We start from the raw sequence: 19063 nt of genomic DNA, 5'->3' as shown, positions 1-19063 counted from the left end.
GAATTGCCTCCCATTGTGTTTCTCAGCAGCTCACGCCTCACAAAGGCTGTTCAGGACCTTGGGGCAGTGCAGACCTTGGGAGGTTGGTCCTGTTTCTGTCAGGAAGATCACGCAGTGTGAACTTTGATTCAGGGACTCTGTTCCATTTGTGTGTCCCCACACCTGTGTTGTACAAGGAAGGCCTGAGCAGAGTCTCAGAATGCTGCTGGATAAAAACACCAGTTGTGCTGGAGATGTGCATCCCATTCATAGCCAGGTGCAGCTGAAGTTTCAGACCTTGACTTACAGAGCTCTTTAGTCTCGTGGTGATGACTGCAGAGGCTGCTGTGTTCTCTAGGATGCAACAGAAGCTTGAGATCAGCAGAGGTTCAAAACAAAAAAAGGGAACAGTTCATACAATGCACAGTGAAATTGTGGGACTCTGCCACAGGGACCACTTAGAGGCCAAAAATATAAATGATCTCATAGAGAAATTAGACAAATTTGAGAAGAATTGGCCCAGTGAGGCTATTAAACATAATAGTTATGATGCAACCTGTGGTGCAGGAAGGCCTTAAGTGCTGGCTGCTGAAGGCTCCGAGGTTATTCTTGGGAGCACTGCAGCTGTGTGAGCCCTCTTTGTAGTGCTCCTTCCCAATGAGCTTCCACTCCTGGCCAGACCTGGAGCCGGGATAGAGGGATGGTGTTGCTGACATGGTGGTGGTTCTTGCTGGAGGCTGGATGGCTGTGTCCTGCCTGGGGGGCTGGAGTGGGCTGCACCTTAGGGATGGATTTACTCTGCCACAGAATGGGCTGGCACTTGGACCCTGGGACAGTGTGATAACACAAGTACTCTTTTAAGTCCTGGCTTACAGGCAGCAGCTGGAAATCTTAAATTCTTTGCTGATAACGAACAAGAGGCTGTGATAGAATGGTGAAAGCTTCCCACAGTGGAAACTACCTTGGGGGAAGAGCTATACCCCCTGCCCTCCCAGCTTGTTAAGTGCTGGGGAGGCCTCTCATGGTTTGGTGCGGGGTTTTTTGTGTTTGTAAACCCAGCCCTGGGGGAAAAAAAAAACATTAAATTGAAGTACACTTGGAGCTTTATTTTACATTTTCTTGTGTTGCCACTTGTTGGCTTGTTAAGTAATATATTTTAAGACGTATGTTAATATATAGACCCAAAGTAGCTGTTAGATCAATGCAGGCAGTTGTATTTCTGATTTTAAATATATACTTGGCTTATGTTTTTGCAAACCCTTTTTCAGCATAAGTTCTTCTGTTAGAGCTCTGTGGAAATAATTTATGTGTTAACCCTGAAATTGATGGGTGGTATGGGATAGAATAAATATGTAAGTGGGAGAGAAAGGAAACATCTGCCAATTTAAACTTCAGCAAATTATATGGAAGTTTGAAAGTATCTGCTAAGTTTATAATACAGTCTGCACAGGAACGCCGTGCAGGAGTGCCAGAGGTCAGAGAGCTTCTTGTCCCTGCACCTTTAAGCAACCTTTCAGTTAAATAACCTGACCGAAGAGTAGGAGGAGACAGAAAGGAAGAGAGAATTCCACACTAGAGTAAACATGGCACGGAGATTACAGATACCCTGCCAAGAAAGGTGGGGTTTTCCAGCAAGGTAACAAAAGATATTAGCTATCTATCTACATAATCCTGCTGGAGGCTGACAGCTGCAGCCGTGCAGCGAGGTTGGGGCAGAAATGTGCCCTGCACAGCTCAAAATGTGCCCTGCACAGCTCAGAAATTGCCCTGCACAGCTCAAAATGTGCCCTGCACAGCTCAGAAATGTGCCCTGCACAGCTCAGAAATTGCCCTGCACAGCTCAAAATATACCATGCACACTCAGAAATTACCCTGCACAGCTCAGAATGTGCCCTGCACGGCTCAGAATGTGCCCTGCACAGCTCAAAATGTGCCTTGCACACTCAGAAATTGCCCTGCACTGCTCTGAAATATGCCCTGCACATCTCAGAAGTGTGCCCTGCACGGCTCAGACATTGCCCTGCCCAGCTCAGAACTTGCCCTCCGTGTCCTCAGCAGCAGCCGGGCTGTGCAGGGCCGAGTCCCGCGGAGATGTGCAGCGCAGGGATGCAGGCTTGGATGCAGCAGAGGAGCCCCTCCCGGGTACAGAGGTGTGTACGGAGGTGTTCCCTCTGTGCCAGGCTGCCACGGGCCAAAAGCCCAGGGAAGAGAATGAAGTTTTTCACTGGACATCGTGGCAGGTTGAGGTGAGCTGCAAGGGGATTGAGGTGAGCTGCAGAGGGGCTGAGGTGAGCTGCAGGGGGGCTGAGGTGAGCTGCAGGGGGGTTGAGGTGAGCTGCAGGGGGGCTGAGGTGAGCTGCAGAGGGGCTGAGGTGAGCTGCAGAGGGGCTGAGGTGAGCTGCAGAGGGGTTGAGGTGAGCTGCAGGGGGGCTGAGGTGAGCTGCAGAGGGGCTGAGGTGAGCTGCAGAGGGGTTGAGGTGAGCTGCAGGGGGGCTGAGGTGAGCTGCAGAGGGGCTGAGGTGAGCTGCAGAGGGGTTGAGGTGAGCTGCAGGGGGGCTGAGGTGAGCTGCAGAGGGGCTGAGGTGAGCTGCAGAGGGGTTGAGGTGAGCTGCAGAGGGGCTGAGGTGAGCTGCAGAGGGGCTGAGGTGAGCTGCAGAGGGGCTGAGGTGAGCTGCATCGGGCTGCAGGCAGCAGCGGTGTGGGCTGTGTCTGTGGGGCTGCAGCTCAGCTGTGAGCCTGGGCAGCCAGAGGGGCAGGCGGGGCAGGTGGCACAGCGCAGAGCCTGGAGAGCAGCCCAGAGGGAGAGGATAATTGTATTGCACCAGAGTGTGCTCTTGTGAGAGTCCCAGTAAGAGCTGGGCACCGGTAATTGGGAGGAAAAAGAGTTCACTACCATCTGCCTCCCAGGGCAGAGCCACGAGATGGAGAGCGAGAATGAATGCTGACTTTGTAGCCACGGTTGATTCGCACTGAAAAGCTCAGTTTTGGTGTGCAAATATGTATTAGTATAAGGCTTAAACTTGAGAATTGTTTCCAGATATTAATTTGAAAATAATTTCTTTTAAATTAAAACTTAAACTACAGTTTTAAACAATTTTTTATGCTTTTTCCACATCAATATTTCTTGAAATTGAATCTCCTAATCTTTTTAAAGTGTTTGTTCATATCTTGCTATGTCTGCCTATCTGATGATAATATTTTATTAGAATGTGTTCACAGACTCTGAATACTCTTTCCTGAAAGAACCTATGTAAAGGGAGAAAACAATACACATCCTGTACTCCACCTTCATAGGCCTCCAACATACGATGCCACCTTTTGTTTGCAAGAGTTTAAATTTCAAATAAAATCCCAGCATTCTTTTGAAAAAAAGGAAAGGGCCTCTCCCCTGCTTAGATTGTCAAATCCCAGACTAGCCTGGAATTGAATAGGCCAAGTCAGTGACCTCAGGCAGAAAGAATGTTGGTTATTTACGTAGGGCTTCTGCTATTTTAGCAGCAAACCTTTTCTTCTGAAAGGACAATGTATACTGTTTTGTGTTTATGGCCGAGTAAAAAGCTTGTACATTTGAGATTTGCATCGTAATAGCCTTGTAACTCAATATACAGCATCCTCAAAAATAGCAGTGCAAGGCTCTGTTTTGTCTTAGCCAGTGCAGGTCTTTAGAGGCTTTTACAAAAGTTCTCTGAAAAACCGACCTTAAGATTCAGCTGCTTACACATTTGCTTTGGTACCTTTTTTTTTTTTTTCCTTTCCCTGGAGTTTTGCTTTTTTTAAAAAACCTAAAATTACACGTGGTTTCTTTAGGAGCTATCAGGTCAGTGCTCAAAATATTTTGATGCATCTCAGGCTAAGCTGTGCCTGCAGCTTGAAACCAGGAAAACGTGTGAGTGTGTGTGTGTGTGCAGTCCAGACACTGAGCATTTTTCCTGAAATAATGGGAGATCTTTACAGGCATTCTGGCCTGGTGGATGAGCCTGCAATTCCAAATGGTTTTTAAAGTGTGCCTTTCTCAATAGATCGTAACCATGAGGAGCTATTGTGTGAGTAAAGCACACATTTAGGATCCAATCCTGCATTCCTTAAAGTCAATGGGAGTCTGAGCGTGAAAGGAATGCAGGATTGGGTCCTGGAACAGGGGAGCAAAACTGTGTGCCAGATTGCTTTGAAAAGAAGAATACAGCACATCCACAGTAGCCACTTTTTAGTGTTTCAGATTTCAAACGGCTGGAGTCTGTGAAAAGTGGCTTCTGCCAACATGCAGTATCTTCTATTCAAAGGAATTTGGCATTGATTTTTTTTTTCTTCCCCTATCTTAAAACCCATGAAAACCCTAGAAATTCACCCCTTCTTTCACAAAGCCTGAGCATTATGAGGAGGGGAGGGGGCCGTGGCAGTGGGGGGATGGAAATTTCTCCAAGCCCAGGGGCTGGGCTGGAGCTCAGTCCCCTCCTGGCACCCTGACTGGGGTGGCTGCTCCATCACGGACCCCGGCACGGAGAGCTTGTGCTTCTTGGCTTTGTGTGAGTCCACTGTAGGAGACTGAGGAGAAAAATTTAATTAACAGTAATTGAGAGGCCCAGTTTGCCCGCTCGCAATGGGTGGAGTGGCAGAAACCCTGTGGAAGGAAACCTCTGTGCACAAAGGCAGTGTAAGCCAGAGGGAGGGATGGGGAACTGCAGGCCCAAACTCACACGTGAGTAAAGGAGGAATGGCAACAAATAAAGAAAAAGTATTAGAAGCTTTTGTTTTCTTTTGGCACATCTTCGATTCCTAGGCAGGCAAACCTCCTCTACTGCTGAAAAGGAAACAATTCTCCTGGGTGAAATTCTGCTCCTGTTTTAGCCAGAGGTGTCTGGGCAGAGGAGGTAACAGGGGCAGCTTGTTATTACTTACTGTTTTCATTTATTTATTGTTTTTGTAAAACTTGGTATTTCTCTTGAAGTTTCAGCTCCTGGACTCATCTGGTGACTTAAAATTTAGCTTCTAGTGTTCAGAAATAGTAGCTGTCCAACCTAGATGTTTTTGGAGAACTGGTTTGGGTTCTGGAGGTTTCACTTGCCCTTCAGCTTTTGAGTTCCGTGTATCCCAGTTCCTCATCATCAGGGGGTGCCACACGGGTGAGAGGGACAGTCACTGCTGGCATGCCAAGCGAAGCTGCAGGTGTGCCAGAGGTTGCTGGGCAGCAGTTCCCACTGTGATGCTGCCGTGGGCAGGAGCTTTGGGAGCACCCTGGGCTGGGAAAATGCCTTTGGGAGTGTGGGCAGCCATGGGTGCACCGAAGACCAGCTCAGAGTGCAGGCAGCCCCAGACTGAGAGCCAGGGTGTTTTGCAAAACAAAAGCCAGGTTTAGCCTGGTAGAAGTTTACATTTCACTGGGCAGTGATGGAGAGCCTGGCAAGGTGGGCACTGGGCAGGCAGAAACATTTGCTCAGCTCGAGCCACCTTGGGTCTCATTCCACCTGGACAAGGCTTTGGGCAGTACCTGGGAGTTTTCCTTCACTGTTAAGGTAGCTGGGAAATATCTGAGCAAATGTTGTGCATTAATCCTCTCTGTGTGTGTGTGTGTGTGTGTGTGTATGTGTTTACACATCACTGTAGTCTGAAGGCTTTGGGAGACTGTCACTTAAGGTGCTGGGATGAGACGAGTCCTGGTGCTGGTGTCACATCAGTCACTGCAGAGATGGCATCTGAAGCAGTTAACAAGCAATTAGGTCCATGTTTAATATTGCTAACTAAAACAGGCACGGTTCTTTGGTCAGCCAGGCATGAAGAGCTCGGGCTGCCATGCTCAGGAAGCTGAGCAAGTCATGGGCCAGAGCTCCCAGAGCACAGAGATCTCAGTGCGTGTCCCGATCAGCCTTAGCACTGACAGTTCATTAAGCAGGAAGGAGGAACAATCTCAAGGAGACAAGCAGTGAGATGATTTTTTTTTTTTTTCTCCAGAAAGAGCTGTTAAATAAGGATGCTATCAGTCTGTCTTGCTGCTGTGAGACAAGTCAGGAGCTCCTGGGTGCCCCTTGGCCAGCAGGAGCAGGGCATGGCCGTGCTGGGGGCTCGGGCAGGGCCCTGGAGCTGGGCAGGGCAGGGACAGCCACCCTGCCTGGTCCTGCAGCTGCCCATGGCCTGCTCCCCTCGCTGCCTGCACCCCTCTGTGCTGCACAGCCATGTCCCCAGCCAGCAGGAATGGAGCCTCTGAAGTGATATTCCACGGCGTTAACTTGGGCTGCTCAGACTGTTAATTAACTCTGCTTTAATGAATTTCCTATCTTTAGCACTGATACCTACAACTGAACTCTTGGATTGCACTCCATATGGGAAGGTTTAATTACATTTTGTGGCTGAAATAGTGTCCTTGTTCCACACAGTTGTGACATGAGAAATAACATAATTATTAGTCACTCTTTGTCCCCTCTAACACTGAGGCTTTCCCACATGAAGTTAAAAGAGGCACATGGCTGTTGGGAATACCAGCAGAGGGGTCCTGGTGGTGCAGGGCTGCTCTGCTGTGGGTTTTTCAGCTCGCTGGAGATCTCTGGGATGCACCAGGCATTATCTGGGAGGCAGGGCTGGGGCTGCAGCATTCCCATGATGTCAGAGCCGAGCTGTTTGTGTTTGAGTAGCGTCAGGCACGGAGACAATGCAGGCTTCTCACATGAACTTGCTTACTCTACAGTACTACTAAATCATGATTACCAAAGCGTTGTGTGTTTTGAATCATCAAAGTACTTAAAATATTATAATAATGCTTGGCACTTTTCAACTTCAAAGCATGCTGCAAACAGTAATTAGGTCTAATAACCCTGCTGTGACAGTGAGACATTCCTATCTCCTGTCTTACAGGGCGAGGGGGGTGGCAGCCCCTGATCCGGTTGCATCCATCCTGTGTGAGACAGGAGATCTTCACTGAAGGCTGTGATTGATAAACTGACCTCCCCACAGGCAAATACGGCCAGCAGCAGCAGGGAGGGCTCAGAAGATGCTTTCCAGGCTAGAGGGGAGGGGGCAGGACACTTCCAGTGCTCTTTTGGGCCATGTCCCCAAGACTGTAAAACCTGGCCTCATTCACATTTTGTTCTGTGGAGTGCTGGAGCAGCATTTGAAACAGCACTGGAAAAAAGTTTTTATTCTGTCTTGGCTTCCTGGCTGGTGTGTTTTCAGCACCCAGCAAAGCATTGTGGAGACTGGGAAGAATACTTGTGGACAGCCTGTGTCAACTGGGGGTCATTTTTCCTTCTGCAAGCTGTCTTTGAGTTGTTCCTTTGATAAAGGGTCAGCTCTCCCATTCCTTCCTTTTAGTTATGACATGTAGGAGATAAAAATTGTGCAGGAAGTAATCGATAAATTTAAATAACAGAGACTTATAAACTGGTTACATGTCCAAACTACTGTTAAACACTTAGAGACACTTAGGTTCTGCTTTAATGGGTTTTTTTAAGAGTTCCACAAACCTGCATTCTTTTGGATATTTGTCATGTTGGTTGCAGTCACCAGTTGTGATCAGTCCTTGGGATGGAGTCATTTCTAGCTTTCATTTAATTATCTGCTAGATTATCTGTGAATGTTTGCTGGAGTGTTTTGAGGTCTCTGCCTCGCACCCGGGGTGGTGGAGCTCCCTTGGCCCGGGGCAAGGTGCGGGTGGCAGGCAATGGAAGTTACCTGTTTGTCACTGGCAGTGCAGAAGCTCTGTGTTCTGCGGGAAAACAAGGCTGAAGAGCACTCGGGGGAGAAGGAGCTTCCCCCAGAAGCTGCTGCTGGTGTCAGGAGCCTGCCCGCAGCCGGGGGCTCCCCCTGTGCGCTCCCTGTTCCGCTGCTGCTGCAAACTGGTCTGACAGGGCAGGCACGCCAGGGTGGGAATCCAGCAGGAGGAGCGAGCAAGCGCAGGGCTTGTGAAAGCCCACACTGCTGAACCCTGCGCCGGGGTGCTCATTGTTATTCTAATGAGCCGCCAGCAAGTTGCATCAAGTTTTGTCAGAAGCTCTTGACTTTTTTTGTTTCAATATTATGAAAGCAAATAGTAACCAGGCTTGGCTAGACGCAGTCATTCAAAGGAAGGCCAAGCAGCAGGGCCTGTGTGCCAGTGGGCAGGGTGATGTTACCTTCCCTGGCTGGCCAGGTGCTGGGCTCAGCTGGTTAAAGGAACATCATGGGGGTTAACTTCTGCCTAATTGACAGTGACAGATTACAGCTACACAGAACAGGCTGGTGCTGTGCAGGTCCCCCAGTTGCTCCAGGACCTTGAGAGGTGAAGCACCCTTGTCCAGCACCTGGAGCTGGGGGCAGGCATCCCAACATCCCAGCATCCCAACATTCCAGCATCCCAGCATCCCAGCATCCCAGCATCCCAACATCCCAACATCCTAGCATCCCAGCATCCCAACATCCCAGCATCCCAACATCCCAACATCCCAATATCCCAGCATCCCAGCATCCCAACATCCCAACATCCCAGCATCCCAATATCCCAACATCCCAGCATCCCAGCATCAAGGTGTTGCACCCACCCTGCTGCCCTGGGGCTGGGGGCACCAGCACTGCCTCTCCTCAGGATTCCTGTTCCCCTGGCTGCAGTTTGCACATGCTGCCCAGGCACTCTGAGGGTGGTGTTTGACCATGTTCAGTGCTGTCATTTAGTCAACCCTTCTGGAGGGCAGTGGAATGTCCACTTTAGTCTTTATTTCTAAAATGCACAATGTAGAAGCCAATATAGGCATCCACGGTTGTTTGAGTGATAACTTGCTGTTTCTTGTTTATGAGATAATTATTGTACAGTCCCTGAATGAAACTCTTCTAAGGTAAAAGGCCTGTCAATCTTATTAATCATTGCTAGTAATAGTCATTATCATGTGAGCAAGCTGCTTGCCTGCTTTATGAGTTTGGGCAAGTCAGTTCCCTAATAGGTGTCTTGTTTTTTCAGCTGAAAAAGGGGGAAATGGTATTTTCCCTCAGTTCTGAAAGGTGTTGTGCTGGGAGTGCAGTGTGGTGCAGAGGTGGCAGGTGTAGGGCAGGGAGAGCAGCTCTGTGTGCTGGGCAGGGGGACTCAGGGTGGGCTGGGGACAGGGATCCCACCAGTGCAGGGCTGATGGGGACACTCACAATGGGGCCAGGCACAGGGCAGGCAGCTGCCAGGTGCAGCTGACACCTGATGTGTCTGAGAGGCACTCCTGAGCACTGGCTTTGCCTTGCTGGTTTGGATCAGAGGCTTCCCACTCCATCCCAGCCCTGGAAGGCACTGACCCCACTGGCTCCATGCTGTGCCAAGGAAAGAACAAGAGGAGAATTTGTGCCGTTCCTATCAACCTCAGCACTGGCAGGCTGGGCTACAGAGTGGGATGTTGGGGTCCTCCTGCCCCTTCTGCAGTGCTCAGGAGATGCTGGTGCCTCCCTGTTGCTCTCCTGCAGAGATCCCTCCAGCAGCCAGTGCTGGGATTTGTCCCAGATCAGCCCTGCTGCTTTCTCAGCACGGTGGGTGTGTGCTGGGGTGATGGGCAGCGCTCCTTCCCCTGCAACAAACACCCAGCTCTGGCTGAGCACGGGGCGAGAGCTGCACCAGCACATCCAAGGCAGGTCCCTCTCCTGGGTGGACACTTGATCTCCACCAGCTAAACACAAGTTGTGTGTCAAGGCTGGATCTGACTGGCATGGCATGTCCTTTACAAAGCCATTCTGGCCTCTTCCCTTTTTTCATTTCATTCCATGTACTGTACCAGAGAGGTTTAAAAACAGCTAGATGTGGTTGCTCCTGCATTGGTTGAGAGAGGCCCCAAGGTCCCCTGACTGCTGTCCCAACCCTGTGCCTTGTTCAGGGATGGCCCAGTTTTACCTAAGACTCTCAGAGGGGACGAGCGCGTTGCCCACGTCACCAGGGTCCTGGTCCCCACCAGAGCCACCAGGCAGCTGGAAAGACAAACAAGAGCTGACTCCACCTCCAGCAGTATGGAGACAGCAGCCCTGAGATCTTCAGCCCAAGAATGTGCACACAAAAGAAGCATTTCCCTCAGCCACGACAGTAAAACCACCAGACAACCGCATGCAGCATGTGATTTCCCAAAAGCATCAGCCCAGATCCCAACTCCCTTGTGCCACTCACTGTTTCCCAGGATCACATCACAGTGGCAATGTGTAAAAGGCACTTCCAAACACTGAAAATTAATCATATTTTCCTCAACGTTGTTTATGGAAACGGTGGAGAGCACTCCCGGCCCTGGCTCAGCATGCCAGCCCTGGGCGTCAAACCCTCCACGGAGGTGTGTGGTGTTCCTGGAGCTGCAGGACACATCCAGGCTGATTCCATGGAGTGAAGCTGTGCCAGTGACCTGGGATCTGTGAATTCTCTTGCCCTCTCCCCTGCCCGGTGTCGCTGCTGGCACGGCCTGGGCAGCTGCTGTCCCTCTGCTGCCAAGGGCTGCTCAGAGCTCCCGGGAGCTTTGGCCACTGGGACCCTGGCATAGTGGGAGTGGGGTGAGCTGGAATTAGTGTGCTTTCCCTTCTCCCTCTCTGGTTTTACACTGGTGAAGCAGCAGTGCCCACAACAGAGCAGCTCTGATCTGCTGTATCTACAAACTGATTGTGCTTGGTGGTTCTTGAATTCCTGGTTTGAACCCTTTCTGTTGGGACTCTCTGGAGTCTGCTGTGCATTTCTGCATTGTAAAGGGAGCCACCAGTTAATGACTATCACAGGCTTTGTCAGTCAAAGGGAGCCATCAGTTAATGACTGTCACAGGCTTTGTCAGTCCAGTTCCACATCAGCTAATGAAATGGCAAATGTCAAAACTTGAATACAAAATCTCTTGTTTTCTGTGTGATTTTATTGCCTTCCCTCCATCCTGTGTGCCTTGTACTGCTTTAGTGTTGCAGACCTGCTGTGGCATTGATTATTAATATTTTTGAGGGTGGCAGGAACATCCATATGCAGTATCCTTTGTGTAGTCCTTTAGAGACAAACGCTGCTGCTGTTGATTGCAGTGGATGTGAGCCTGCTGGATTTTACCTGCCAAGGAAATTGTCTCAATCTGCAAAGGAGCCTTTTTCCCCAAATCAGTTTTCAGCTTGGATTGCGAGTTTTTCAGGAATTGTTATCAGCTGGGTTCCATAACCTGCACTTAAAGGAACATTTAGTAGGTACCTAAGGCAAGGTTTGGTACCTGATTTGGTAAGGCCAGATAGAGCCAAGGGTCTGATCCTCAGCCCTGGCTCTGGATGGGCCCTCCAGGGAAGAGAGGGGCCAGGAACAGACCCCACAGAAGGTTCAGGGGGTGTGCTTTTCACTTTGCATCCTGAACACCTGGGTTTGGGGATGAAGAACAAAATTCTGATGGTCCTGTGTTTTAACAGGGAGAAGACTACGAGGAAAAGCATTCTACAATGTCAATGGCAAGGTGTACTGTGAAGAAGACTTCCTAGTAAGTAAGATTTCAGGCATTTTTTTTTATTCTTTCTAAAGAATATTCTTTCTATGTTGGCTGCTTTGCTTTGAGAGACAGTTGATGATGTGAGGCCTCCTGGCAGTGATGGAATGGGAAGCATCTGTCACTGACTCCTTGGTTTGAGGTGGTGGCTGTAAAACCAAGAACATAACTGTCCATAAGCCATCAGAAAGGTAAATTATGAGAATGAACACTGGAGCCGCTCAGGCTTGGCACTTGAATTGCAGCCACAGAGACTCTCCTGCCAAGGCTGAGCTCGAAGTCAAACATCTGGGGAATACCAATCCTGAGAGGAGGGAGAGGTTTGTGCCTGGCTGTGCAGAGTTGCTTTGGTGAGGCACAGTTTAATCACTGCTCTGCTCTGGGGCTGACTGGTGATTAGTGGGAACTGCTGGCCATGGAGGGGCAGCTCAGGTTCTCTCCCTGCTCACAGAGCTCTTGTAAATGCTTTACTTTAACAGAGTCTAAGTCAGGAAAGGAAAAATGAAGCCTGTTGCTGAGCTGTGTTGTTCCAAAAATATAATATTCATGCAATTAAGGGTGAGAATTGTGCAGTGCACCGCAAATGATTCGATAAGTGCAGAACATTTAGAATTAAGATGAAGAGGATGGCATGGCTGGGAATTGCAATTAGAGAGCAATGATATATTTTAGCTTAGAGGAAGATGAATTGGACAATCAGTATGTTGAATTTATGCCACCTTATTTATTGAAATACCATTAATTTAGAAGCTTGGGTCTTCCAGAACGACTTTGCATTTCTAATGAATATATAATCATGCTGTTTGCAAAGGAATTATTCAAAGTATATCCCACAACAAAATTGTTGCTGGCAGTTCAAAGTGCACAAATGCATTTCTCATCAATGCAATCTATAAAACATCATGGAAATCCCTAAAATATAAGCTATATTTGCCTTCATGTGTTACATCTTTACTGTGAGCTGGAGCCTGTTGGAAAAGAAACCGAAATGTGTTTTGTGCAGAAAATAAGTATCTTGTTATAATTGAAACTTGTTATTGTTTTGTTTGTATTCTGGAGAGAAAATTCTTTTTTCTTCCTTGCTTTTTTCAGCTCTTTCTTTACTGTGCTTCTGCAGAAGCACAGGGAGGGGGAGAGGAGATGGAGTATGAGAGGGAGGGGCTCAAACCTTCGAGATTTTTTATTTGAACTGTGTTGGAATGTACTTTCCCTGTGATCAAAACCTTTCATCCAGACTTAATGACATGATTGTTGTTATTAGCTTGTAATTTCAGCCTAAACACAAGAATTTTAAATCTAAAAGTCTTAATCTTTTGGAGAACATTCAGTTTTCCGGGGGTGGGGGGGGGTGGGGGAACTCTTTAGTTCAGGCATGTTCTGTAGTGGGTTTCTGAAGGAAGATACTTGCAGAGATTTTCCCAGGAAAACTGAGATTAAAGACCTGATAGGAATAAACTTTCTGCAAGTTAGGGAACTGCTGGGACATTTAAGGCACAGAGTTAAAAGCCCAGGCTTCCCACAGGTGTGTTTTAGCAGATTCCCAATAGCAGAGGGATGGGGGAGAAGTAGATGAAGGGACACTGTGTAAGTCAGCAAAGAAACCAAATTCTGACATGGTCCCTGCTTGTGCTAATCTTGCTGCTTCTCAGGAAGCAACTGCATCTTCTCTCAGCTCCCCTGAGCAAATGTCATAGCGAGAATCCTAGCAATTGCATGGTATCACTAATGAAATCAAACAACCTTGCCTATTTTAGAGTTCTGTGAACAGGGAAAGCACAAAGCTTTTCTCAAAGTTGAAAGGAAACAGGCTGCAAAATAGCCATTAAAGAGGAAATTATTTTAACTACTTCATCTTCTCAGGTCTTCCTCTTGAACACTGGGAAACCCAATTCTTTCTAAGAAGAGGCAAAGCAGAAAATGAAATGCCTTTTCTGTATAACTGAGAATTTCGGTCTCTACCATGACTCCAGTTCTTTAGTGCAGATCCATTACAGTGCAGCAGGATTCCCTGCTGACACCATGGTAGTGGAATGTTAGGGAAGTTAAGGCAGGGGGATAAGAAAAAGATTATTTCAGTTTGGGAATGTAAACAGATCCAGTCTAACTGCATTATAATTGTATTGCTGCTAAGAAAATGCTGCCTGCCGTGGTGTCCTTCCTCTTTCTTGGCTTTTGTTTGTCTGGGAATTGATCAGGAGACTCAGATGCTCCTGTTGGCCTGGGAGCAGGGTCACAGCTCTGTGGATTTGCAGCCCCACAGGCTGTGACCAGGTTATTTCAAACATGGCAAGGGTTAGAAAGCAGAGCAGCTTCAGCAGGCATGGGCAGGAGGTGCAGTGCTGTCCCGTGGGGACACTGGTGACAGGCAGGTGAGCCTGGCCTGTGTGTGCCTCATGATCCCTCCAGGGGTTCCCAGGCTCAGACTGGGAGGTGGATGTTCCTTGCTCAGGGTGCCACCGAGGCAGCAGTGCCTGAATGAGCCCCTTGTGCCTCCCAGCAAGAGCATCCCGAGGGGAAGCTGCTGTCCTGCCAGTGGGGCACAGAGGTGGTGGCACCTGGAGCCTGCCTGGGAGCCTGTCCCCTTCGCAGGGAGGGATGTCATTCCTGCAGAGCTCTGTCCACTGCTGCCTCTGTTGATCCCATTCATTGCTGCAGGTGCTTCTTCCCTGTCATCCCTGGAGGCACACTGGGTGTGTCCTGCAGGCCAGGCCAGGCAGGACACACTGATTTTGGGCTGCAGTGAGTAGCACCTGCACAGTGATGGGCAGAAAAGCTGAAATGGCTCTTGATGTGAACAAATGCAGAAAATTTTAGTGAAGAATGGATATTACTTATGGGTTTCTTCCCATTGTAGCTGCTGGAAATATTGAACATCCTATAGATGTCAGTATTTTATTTCTCCTGCAATACCACATTTTGCTGTGCCAGACCAGCTCCTGCTGGGGCAGTCTGCAGAGCTGCAGTCAGTGACTCAGATGGGATACCTGATTCTTTAACTACTACTCACCCCTGACAAATCAGCTCTTCCACTCAGAGCTGGTGTGTGGAATCCACTGCAGTCTCACCTGTGGACCCTGAAGCCGAGACCTTGAAAAACCCATTTTTTGATCCTTTCAGATGTTTGGCTCTTGGAAGAGCCCTCCTTGGCTCAAGTGTCCCCCTGGAGGTGCAGCCAGTGCTGGGTCCCGCTGCTCCAGGGGTCTCTTCTCTTCCATTTTCACTCTGGCCATGGCTGCTGTGCAGGTGGCATTGGAGCAGAGCACAGCTGTCACTTGGAGCACAGCGAGTGCCTGAGAGCTTTGGCTGCTGAGTGCTTCCAAAGCATCAGTCAGTAAAAGTGTGGTGTGAGGAGCTGCTGGCATCAAACTTCCCAGATCTGCTCCTCTCTTGGAAAAGTGCTTTTGATTTGTGGACACAGGCCAGGGGTGAGCTGGTGCTCCTGGTGAGCGCTGTGAGGCTGCCCCAGGGCACCCTGCCTGCCCTGCCAGGGCCACAAGGTCCTGCAATCCTCCTGGCAAAGAGTTCTCCCACGTGTTTGCTCTTACTGAGGGCGCAGTCTCTACACCAGGTGGTTTATTTTGCTCTTTCTTTGCAGGGAAGAAGTGTCAGAAGGTTTTGCCCCACTTGTGCAGTTGTTGGTGGGCAAGGGATGCTGGGGTTCCCCTGCACCTGGAGGGCTGGAACACCTCTGCTTCCCAGGGTTATTTCTGTCAGCCTCCTGCTGCCAGCCCTGATCAGCTGCACATTCTCTCAGTGCTTAAAGCCTTATTGGCTAATTGAATGAAGTGAATGAATCAGATTTAAAAAATAAATACATGGATAATTCTACTTCTGCCTAGGAGATTGCCTGATGTGTGCCATTTACAGGAGGATACTGCATGTGTGAGGAGCAAAAAGAACAAAAACAATCCCCCACACTACATTGCTTTGGTTTAGCTCTAGGGAAGATCCAGTTACTCCTTTAAATGCCACCTTAAAGTAACAAGTCCAGCAATATCCAAGTCTTGTCCCAGCCCTGTTAGGAGCTGTTATTTCATGAAAGGAAATAAAACAAATGACAGTTTAATCCTTTCCTGAAAGCTCTTTGGACACAGATGGCTAACTAGCCATAACAGAGACACTGTTCCTGGTGAAGTGAACAAAAAATAAATGCCTTACTGTATAATAAATAATCCCAGTCAGATGTTCGTGTTTCATTTTGTTGATAAATTGCTGCATAATCATGGGTGAAGGAAAAATAATTTTAATTTGTCTTGCCTTTTCTATGCTTAAATATCACGTAAAGAATTTTTTTTTTTTAAATACTGTTTTGCTTGGCAAGAAACACTTTAAAAATGTCACCAAAGCAGCCTGAATCTTAGATCTACTATCTATCTCTTTGCTTTTTTCCCTCTCTTTGATAAGCTTTCCCTTCTTCTCTTGAGGTAATGAACATTATTGAGTAGGGGTCCAGCAGAGGTTAAGAAATGAGAGAATTTCCCTCGAGGGAGGAGATGAGAGGGAAAATGAACCTCGTGACAGATGTTAGTTACATTGCTTAATGCACTACTGGAAGAGGCTCAGATGCTCTGGAAATAACCTATTACAGACACCACAGGCTGCAGTGCATTGCAGTAAGGTCATCCGAAACTTCCCCTTTTAAGATTTTCTCTTTCACTGTCTTAAAACTTTGCCAAATTTAATCATTTAGGCTGAACTTCTCCATGCTAGGTTTTTGCCTCTGGCTGACTTTGCTGTCATTAGTTGTTGAAAGTTTCATCTAGAGCTGTTCATCCATTTCAGTGAGTAAGACTGGAGGAACTCTGCCCATAAATCCTCAAAGAGAAAGGCTCTAAAAGCTTTGATTTGTACATGGCAACCATAAAGAGACTCAGTGCATTGCAGACCTGCAGGAGCCTTTGGGTGCCCTCCCCAGCAGAGCCCCTTGCAGCCCTGCAGGCTCTCTCCAGCCTTCCTTCTCCTCTCCATCCAGTCTGGTGGAGTTCTGGATCCCTTTCCCAGCCACTGGTCCCCACCCAGGACACTTCTCTCTGCTGGTCTCTGCAGTGCAGAAGTTGGCATAGAGGGCCTTGTCCTACATCCACAACCATAAGTGTCACAGTGATATCAGAAATGCAAAAGTTGTCAGGGTGTGCAAGAGCAGGAGGCAGGTGGGAAATGGAAATGCTCAGCCTTTCATGGGGAAGGGACAGGATGAAGGGACAGGATCTCACTCAGGAGCAGCTGAGTGATGGGCAGCTCATCAGCAGGGCTTGCACCTTCATCTCCTGTAGCACCAAACACAGCAAGACCCTTACCCCAGCCAGGGCCCCTGGGCATGGCTGCAATGTAAATATTAATACTGATGAGGCTTTGCTTCTCAGTTTGTGCACATGATGTTTTCCAAGCCTGGCAGTGTGGGAAATGGCCTGTCCCACTTGCTGGGACCCTTGGAAGATAGTTTTTATTTAGTGTAATGGAAGCTGGTGTCAGCTGGAGTCAGAGGTTTGATTTTCCATCTCAGTGACTATAAATGTTTGGAAGTCCCCCTTGGGAGGGAGCCCTGGGACTGGTGCATTAGTCAGAGAGCCCATTTCTGCTAAGTGAGACTCTTAGAAATAAATAGACTCGGTTGAAAAGGTGAATAATTGAAGTTGCAGCTTGTGTCCATTTCCTATCTAATGGGAATCTCAGAGCACATGGAGTTCTAGATAACTGGGAGGATGTTGTATTGAGCAGACTTGCTGTTAGAAGCCATACTCCAGTCAGAGAACACACAGACGTGGGAGTTTATTGATGTTTAAAGAATGATGGAGTCAAAGCTTAGAAAGGGATTTGCTGCAATATTCCTGATGTACAGAAGCATAAGGAAGTCTGTGAGTGTTTTCAAGGTGCTGCTTGCTCTAGGTTAGGACAGAAGGCTCTAGAGACATCACGATGCCAAGCGTTGCTGTCACTGAAAACAAAGACAAACAGTTCATAGCATGTTCTGAAGGGGCACGAGGGAGGGCAGTCATGTTGCTGCTTGTGTATGTCTTGCTCCAGCCCCTCCCTGCCAAAAAAATTTGAATAATTTTCTTTCTTAGTTTTCCCTAAGTTTGTAGTATGCCAGTGGTCCTGGATGTATTGTATAAATGAATTTGACAGTGATGATGATTAATTGGGGTATTCTGAATTGAAGCACTGGGTCAAACCTACAGATGGCCTTAAAATTCAAGTTTCTTACTATGTAGGGATATTGGTCAAATATTGGTGTGCCTCTGCACTTTGGTCTTGGATGTGAATCATCATGAAGAGTGTGTAGAGCTGACAGTTTGGGGTTGCCTCTTGTTGCAATTCCAGAGTGCTGTATGTGCTGTATCCTGGATCAAGAGGTTTCAAGTCCATTTGGCCCAAGTCCCATTGTCTGCAGGGGACATCTGGGCTTTCTCCCTGGGATTCTCCCCAGAGGACAAAGTTTTAAAGCTGGGGCCCATGAACAAGGAGAGAAGCTGAGGGTGCAGGCTGTGAGCACCACGTGCAGGACTCAGCACAGGGCTCACTGGGCAGCACTGGGGCCACAGGAGGAACCAGCTGGAGTCCTGAGACATCTCAGGTTTGTGCAAGACCAATCCCAGGGGTACCTAAGCCCAGGAGATAAAGCAGAGAGGCATAATGCAATGAAATTTCAGAGTGTGAGTAAGGCCTGTGTTCACTCAAAGGGCACTCAGCCTCTCCTGAGCTGGGCTGCAGATTGTTCAATGGGTTGGAGGAATCGCTCTCTGGGACATGGCAAAGGAGAGGCAAAGACAGGCTTGTTTCTGAGATGTATCACTACTGGCTACCTTTTGTAGCTCTCCCGTGTGTTACATTTGCTGGTGGAATGTCAGAAGAGCCTGTTACCAAGTCCAGTTGGTTTCATGCCAGATAATCACTCCACTATTTCCTCTTGAGATGGTGATCCAAATAGTCAGATTATCCATTTTTCTTAATATTCCATTGAAAAGTAAATTACAATAACTGAAGCACACTTGAAAGAACTAGAGCTCCTTCTAATTATGTCTTAAATCCTGCCAAACACTTGTAAGCAGACAGCATTATTTTTTTTCTATGGGAGGGTTAGAAAAAGACCCATGTGAGAAAGTGACATGTTTCCACTTTGGTAATAAACGTTGGTATTAGCTGCTGTTGTGTTCTGAATTGAAATCTCTCAACAACTGTTTTGAATAAAACCCAGATAATTTTGTTCCGGGAAGATAGGTTCTTGTGTAAACAGTTCTTTCAGTGTATGCAGTGGATGGTAGCAGTGACAGCAAACAACCTGCAGCAGAGTACAGCCTGTGCAGTGTGCAGTGCTTTACAGTGTGAATCAAGTCAGTAAGTGTTGGGCTCTGTAATGTGATGCAGAGTAAAAGCTGTTGATTCAGCCTTTTTTCTTGATCATTATCACTGTGAGGCTCCCACAGGAGTTTGTTTAAGGAAGATCTAGGTAAGAAAATCATTACTGGCTCCTAATTAATCACACAGCAATAGCCTTGGTGGGTGCTCAGCCAGGGTCTCTGCAGGTACTGCAGGATGCACAGGGCTGGGCTCTTCTCAGGGGCTGTAAAATGCCTGACTGGCAGAGGCAGAGCTCAGGATCAGCTGAATTCCTGGCAGAGTTCTGTGCATGGCCAGACCTCTGCTACCTCTGTTAGAGCATGGAGTCCCTCCTTGCC

General features: G+C 48.1%; 1 protein-coding gene across 10 annotated transcripts in view; it reads left to right on the top strand.

Annotated features, from left to right (window-relative positions):
* The window catches only part of WTIP (WT1 interacting protein), an 81880-nt gene that overhangs the window by 48650 nt on the left and 14167 nt on the right, over positions 1 to 19063 (top strand). For all 10 annotated transcript variants that reach the window (XM_064386945.1, XM_064386946.1, XM_064386949.1 and 7 more), the window contains one exon: positions 11314 to 11381. In XM_064386945.1, coding sequence (XP_064243015.1) covers positions 11314 to 11381 — 68 coding nt within the window. The remainder of the gene's footprint in view (positions 1 to 11313; positions 11382 to 19063) is intronic.

This window comes from Passer domesticus, chromosome 12 (assembly GCF_036417665.1).
Source record: "Passer domesticus isolate bPasDom1 chromosome 12, bPasDom1.hap1, whole genome shotgun sequence".
NCBI lineage: Eukaryota > Metazoa > Chordata > Aves > Passeriformes > Passeridae > Passer > Passer domesticus.
This window is presented reverse-complemented; position numbering and strand designations above follow the sequence as displayed.